The sequence below is a fragment of the Lactuca virosa genome, chromosome 4 (assembly GCF_052849685.1).
Source record: "Lactuca virosa cultivar CGN04683 chromosome 4, Lactuca_virosa_CGN04683_v6, whole genome shotgun sequence".
NCBI lineage: Eukaryota > Viridiplantae > Streptophyta > Magnoliopsida > Asterales > Asteraceae > Lactuca > Lactuca virosa.
Window position 1 is genome coordinate 97,146,908 of NC_136429.1, and position 7,027 is coordinate 97,153,934.

The 7,027-nt window shown below is 31.8% G+C and overlaps 1 protein-coding gene across 1 annotated transcript; it reads left to right on the plus strand.

The window, feature by feature from the left end:
• Positions 1 to 4,091: 4,091 nt before the first annotated feature.
• On the plus strand, positions 4,092 to 5,148 carry LOC145106541 (Dof-type zinc finger DNA-binding family protein). Its single transcript, XM_079043496.1, has one exon. It carries the CDS (start codon positions 4,240 to 4,242, stop codon positions 4,735 to 4,737), a length of 498 nt encoding a protein of 165 aa, XP_078899622.1. The 5' UTR covers positions 4,092 to 4,239; the 3' UTR covers positions 4,738 to 5,148.
• The last annotated feature ends 1,879 nt before the right edge of the window (positions 5,149 to 7,027 follow it).

The following is a 7,027-nucleotide window of genomic DNA, read 5'->3' on the forward strand; positions in this document are numbered from 1 at the left end:
AGCCTTTGGATTATAAATAACCTGGTGATTAATCGATCTAGAAAAGAAGGAAAAACTGCACTCGATTTTAAGAGTGAGAGAGAGAGAGAGAGAGAGAGAGAGAGAGAGAGAGAGAGAAAGAGAGAGAGAGAGAGAGAGAGAGAGAGAGAGAGAGAGAGAGGGAGATAGATAGATAGAGAGAGAGATATTAAGAGAGTGAGAGAGAGAACAAGAGAGGATGCGATCACATTAAGAAGGGTGAAGAGGGAGGGCATACTGGTAATCGATAGTGGGTGTCAGGAAGGAAGATTTTGGTGATTGATTAGAGGATCATCTGAGCTCCTATCGATCGAAGCAAAAACAGGAATAAGTGTGGGTCTGATTTCTAGTTTGATTTTGTGAGTTTTGGTGGGGTATGATCGATTTTAACGAAGGGATGAAGAGACAGAAATGCTTGATCGATCTTGAGAAAGGGAATATGGAAGATTAAAAGTGTATTGGGATGGGGCTATGTTGTCAGAACATCGGTGGTGTCGTTGAATAATCGGTTAAGGGACTAACTATGAAAAAAATTAAGCTATAGGGGCCATTCATGTAATTTAGAATGATTGGTTAACGGAAGAATGATTAAAAACTAATGATAATGGATTAATTGACATGTACAGTAACAACTAGATGGTCAATTGCGCAAAAAAACATTAATGGTCGAGTCGGACCAAACCCAAAACTTCATTACGCTACAATGACATATTATATATATATATATATATATATATATATATATATATATATATATGAGAACCAAAAAACTATAAGAACTTAAGAATTTATTTTTCTTCATGACATTTAAAAAAAATATTATTTACTAGTACAAAAATGACTTTTTACCACGCAAAAAAACTCGTCACTATAGACATTTAGTGATGGATTTTTCCATTCAATGTGTTAGGAATGTCGCGTCATTTTTGATAAGTTATGGTGATGATTAATTGTGGTGATTATAACTCATTAAAAGGTAAAAGTTTTCACTATATGGTAGTAATTTTCATAGTTTTTTCAACCATTTTTTAAAAAACATCTAAACTACTTTTCATCACATATTATTTTGTTTTCATAACTATTGTTGACTTTTAGTGATATATTTTTTTGTTTGTCGTGGTTGACTTTTAGTTACACATTTTTTTCCTTTGTCATGAATATTGCTGACTTTTAGTCACACAATTTTTTGTTTCTCATTACTATTATTGATTTTTTGCAAGGTTCTAAAAACCTTGAAACGGCTTCGTCATGGCTCTAAGGCTTGTAGTTGACGCTACATATTAAAAAAATTATATGTTAAGTCGTATATGTATATAAAAATGAATTATATTAGAAATATATATATATATATATATATATATATATATATATATATATATATATATATATATATATATATATATATAAGATTTGACACAAGATACCAAATCAACTATATTAACCGTTATAGTAATTATAATTATATTTTACATGTTAAAACATAATTGTGAAACATTTGGTGAAATTTTCAAATATAAAGGTGAGATACAAACTAATAATGTCATCTAAAGTCTTAGTGATAATAAATGATGAATTAAACATTACTAGATATGATTTACTTTCTAATCGGTAGAAATTATTTTTCTTTATCTTTTTGGGATTATGCCTTAATCACTATCACTCGTACTTTGATTACAAACACCAACTAATATGTAGATAAAAAAAACTTTATAATATTTTATATTTAAAAGCTCGATCCTCATCTTACTTAATGTTTGGTGGATTTGAAGCTTATGTTAGACTACAGCTTCTAAACCCAAAATCTACTATCTACATATTGTAGAATACTCTAAATGTTGGTTAGATTATTTATACAAACCTACCAAAAATAAGTTTACTTATTTTCTGAAAGCTTAGTTATCAGAAAACGAACTTCTAATGAAAAAGAAAATGGGAGGCACATTGAACTTAAAGAGGCTTAAGAACCATAGCCTGATGTAGTGATAGTTTGCACTAATTACGTAGAGGGATTACTAAACAAGAATAATAGTTTTTCATAAACAAAAACTGTTCACATATATAGTAAGAATCATCTACAACATGAGAAATATAATCACTCATTAATGGTATCTTCTTGATGGTTTCTGGTAAATCCATCAACTACCAAAATGTTATATCAGATCTTGAATATGATAAATGAATTTGAGTCATGAACATTAAGACGTAATCAATGTCTAATAATCAAGTATGGTCTTGATTAATCTTCCTCTCTATAGCAAGGCTACAAAGAGTAAATAGTTATTCTAGAAAGAATAGATACATGGATATATCTATACACATTAACAAAGATTTGTTATAAAAGGATTTTCTCATACTCATGTCATTGACTACGATCAAACCTTTCCACAAGTAGTTGTGATTAGATCAACAATGATATTATTTACCATAACTACATATTCTTTATATGAGATATGTCAAATAGATTTCAAGAAGAATCGAATTTCTTAATAGACATGTACTTGAAGATGTCTATATAGCTTAGCCAGGAGGTTCTCATAATTTATGTTATCATAACTTAATGTGTAAGACTTAAAGATCCACTTATGGATATAAAACAAACATATCATGTTTGGAATCATCCTTCTAATATGTAAACACATAGTATGTTTTTTGTATTAAAATTAAGATAACATATGTGTTTACTAAGAACTAGTGGGAGTAATAGTGATATTCCTAATCTTGTATGAATGAGACATACTTAATCATGAGAAATTACATTCCGACTATTCAAGACTCTTTCGCCCTGTCTCGGAAAATGATTTTAAAACGAAAGACTTAGGAAATATAAGATACATTTTTGGAACGTATGATCTACAGAGATAACTAAAGATGAATGTTAAAGTTTTAAATTATTTATGCATATATTGACATTATGTTGAAAGAGATCACGATACAAGATTCCTTTGGATGACTCTTGACATTGTCACGTGACAACATTTTGAGCTTGACTCAAAATAACCTAACACATAGGTTTGAGTTATATAAAATGATTTATATTCTATTCGCTTGACTCTAACCCAATTTGTTTAATTTTTGTGTCGTGTCATTTTAACCCGTTTACTTAAACGTATCAAAATCTATTACCAAACCCCGCTATTTTCATGTCATGTCAGGTCTTTTCAGGTCTAGTACCATCCTAACCGGAAGTAGCTTCTTTTCTTCTTGTTATATTGATATTTTTAAAGCCTAAATAGTGCTTAGTTACCTTCTCATAAGTTTTTATTATATAAGTGTTTTTAAACATTTAGGATAATTTGCTACTCAATTATACAATTAAGCATTCTTAAAATACTCTAATCTATATTATTTCTAAATTTTTTTTGACAACTTATGTGATCCGGAACAAAAAGGTTTTTATTTTTTTCTTCTATGTTGATACATCTATAGATTTAATAGAATATTTTTAGGATGGATATAATACTTAATATCTTTCGCATAAACTTATTAACGCATTTATTGTACGTCTGATCTTTTCTTTTTATTGAAAAAGGTATTTGTTGCATAAATTAATGGTAATGTATAAACTATAAAGCAAGTGGATTTGGAATAGAATTTTTCAAATGAAAGGTGTTCAATCTTTATCTCTTTATAATCTTTTTTATGCTTTACTTCCAAATACATTTTGTACGCAACCAACCTGTGTGTTTGTCACAATGACCCCACCAACGACTCAACGAGACACCTTCGCCGAGAAGATGGTGACTCTGGCCCCGTATATGGTGCCAAAAGCTCCACTTTTTTACTTTGCATGGTTTCTTGGCTGCTCTAAATATGGTCTTGTTTTTCTTTTTTCTCTTTTTTGGTGAAAAAGCACAAACAAATATGTGTATAAGGAGTACACAGAACCACCCAAGTGCTTTTAATTTACTTCCACTCGCTTTTTGCTTTCATACTTGCAAATCTCTCTCTCTCTCTCTCTCTCTCTCTCTCTCTCTCTCTCTCTCTCTCTCTCTCTCTCTCTCTCTCTCTCGTTATATATATATATATATATATATATATATATATATATATATATATATATATATATATATGCCACAACATGACTTCTTGCAACCAAATAGAACTTTCTTTCTTCTTTTAGCAACAAACATGAGAGTTTTTTAAACATTCTAAACATAGACTCTTCTCTCCCTTCTTTTAGTAGCGTGCTCATCGTTGAGTTCTTTGTCTCTCTGAATTATCATGGCGGATGTTCATAAAGGTCTTGATGCGACTGGAATCAAGTTATTTGGCAAGATGATTAACGTACAAGCGATGAGAGGATTGAAAGAAGAGCAGGTAAGTAAATCAGAAGTTGATGATGATCAATCCCTAGCGAATAAAAGGCCAGACAAGATCATACCATGCCCTAGGTGCAAAAGCATGGAGACTAAGTTTTGCTATTTCAACAATTACAATGTTAATCAGCCAAGACACTTTTGTAAAGGGTGTCAAAGGTACTGGACAGCTGGTGGTGCCCTTCGAAACGTGCCAGTGGGGGCTGGCCGTAGGAAGGCTAAGCCATCATATGGCCATGATGCAATGGAGGACAGCTTCTGTGACGTTTCATTTTTTGAAGATACCACAACAACAAGCGGCATCCACTTTGAAAGGATGATGGAGTGGCACTTAGCAGCACAAGGCAGTTTTCAACATCTTTTTCCGGCAAAGAGACGAAGAAACTCCACCGGTGACTTTTAATCGAGAATATATATATATATATATATATATATATATATATATATATATATATATATATATATATATATATATATATATATATATATTAGAAAAGCAATTAAACTGTCTTGGTATCTAGGACCACTGTTAATTATTTGATTATTATTAAATAAGTAATTATTGCGTAAGTAATAATTAGTGTGAATGAGTATACTTTCCATGGTTGGATACGACACAAAGTCTTCTTTGTACTTTACTTATATAGAAAGTCTATATCCTATCCAGCTGGTTATCCTAATTTCTCGCCGATTACAAGGAAATCATTAGATTAGAGCCGTGAGGATATTTTACAAATAAAGATATAGGATCACCAAAATATATCATATATTTAATATTTTATGAAAAAATTAATATATATCTATTATTTATTTATTTATTTTTTGTTATATTCACATGTAGAATCTATTAATTTGTTCTTTTAATTTTAACACTTATTTTAATCTATTGAATAGAAAGATACTTAAGAACAAAAAATAGAAGGATATTTTTATATTTTTTGCACACAACAAACTTATATTGTAACACCTGGTACATGAATTGAGTATTTGGTGGTGCGCTTACCAAATTGTGCATTGGAAGATTTCACATTTTCGAGGTTTTTAATTGGAATGTTCGATTCTCGATTATGCTTTTCCCATATTTTGATTGCTGGTTTTATAGTCCAAAATAAAGTAAAGTAAAAGGATGAGACGAAGCAGGAAGCCATTAATCGCATTTGTTGAAAATTTGAAAATATGGAATTTATCATAGGGGACGCGAGACGCCCTTTAAAAGGAGTGGTGCGCCTACGACCCATGGGCTGATCGTGTTTTTAGGGTTTTTGGGGGTATTTAAAGGCCCTTAACCCCTAGGGTTTGTTATTTCTCAACCCCCGTCAATCCCTAATCAATCCTTGAGAACCCCTAACCTCCTTTTGAAGGTTTTGAGCCATCCTCTCTCCTCTCATCCATTTCCATGTGTTTTGTGGTTTTGGAGTGATTTATTCTTTGAAGCTTTATCTTTGGAGCTTTGCAACTGAAGAAATCAGCCCTCATCCATCTTATGGACCTTGGTATGTCTTAAAGATTCAAGCTTTATTGGTTTTCATCTTCTGATGTTTGGATATTTGGAGTTTTAGTGCTTTAAAGGTTGTTTTGGTTGCTTTGATGGTTTGATCTATGGAGTTTGGACAACTCCGTGATATAAGTGCAATAATCTACTTCAGATAAGAGGTTTAAGTGGGTAGAGAGTGCATGCAAGAGCTCTCTTTACTCCATGCTTGAAGAAAAATACAATCTTGGACATTTTAGAGGATAGGGATTTAGATCTAGTTTGTTTGGAATGTCTTAATGAATAAAGTTGGAAACTTTATCCATTTATCCATCAAGGAGATCTAGATCTAAAAATTAGAGGTTTGGACTTAATGGTTTAAGTCGACATTCAAGGGCTAGATAGGGAAAGACACGATGCGTCTTTATGAGGACGTGTCACGCCTTTGGGGTTTTAGGCATGCTTGTTGAACAGAGAGTTGAATTTTTTGACCAGTTTGAATTTTAGTCAAAGTTTGGTGGAATTGAGTATTTGTCTAAGGACTGGTCTCGATTGTGATTAGGTGGCTTAGGTTAGTTGTTTCTGTTTTGGAGTTGCTGGTGAGCTTCTGTTTTTTAACTTAGGTGAATTGTCTCACTATGCTATATAATATAGTAGGTGTACTCTTGTGTTAGGATTTGATTAAACTATAGTATGTTGTTAGGCATGTAGACTTGTAGACTGTTACATGTGATGCTAAGTTGTTTGTTTATATGTATTATATATGTTGACATATTTTGTGTTGGGCTGAGGCGTTCCAGCTTTGTGCGGAAGTCCAAGATGTGGGCGAACCAAATTTATGTTGAAAGCCGAAGGGTGAGTTTATGATAAGATCAACATTAAGTGTTATGAGTTTAGACACTCCACAAGGGAGGAGTTGATGGATAGATAAACTAAAGTGTTATGAACCTATGATGTTGTTCAGGCGGATCGGTTTAAGCACCGAGAGCCTTGCTTGTATATATTTATGTTTATTATTCTATATGGTATTTTGTGGAACTTACTAAGCATTGGTTTACAATTGTGGATTAAATGTTTTTCAGGTACTTCATCATATCGTGTGAATACGAAGATTTGACTATACACACACACACACACCTGAATAGTTTTATGATTTGAGATTCCGTGATACTTTTCTTTATAACTCTAATTCTAGATTATATTTTATGAACAAATGGTTTTG

Coding starts and splice junctions, on each gene's coding strand:
- LOC145106541 (XM_079043496.1), top strand. CDS start 4,240: ATGGCGGATGTTCATAAAGGTCTTGATGCGACTGGAATCAAGTTATTT.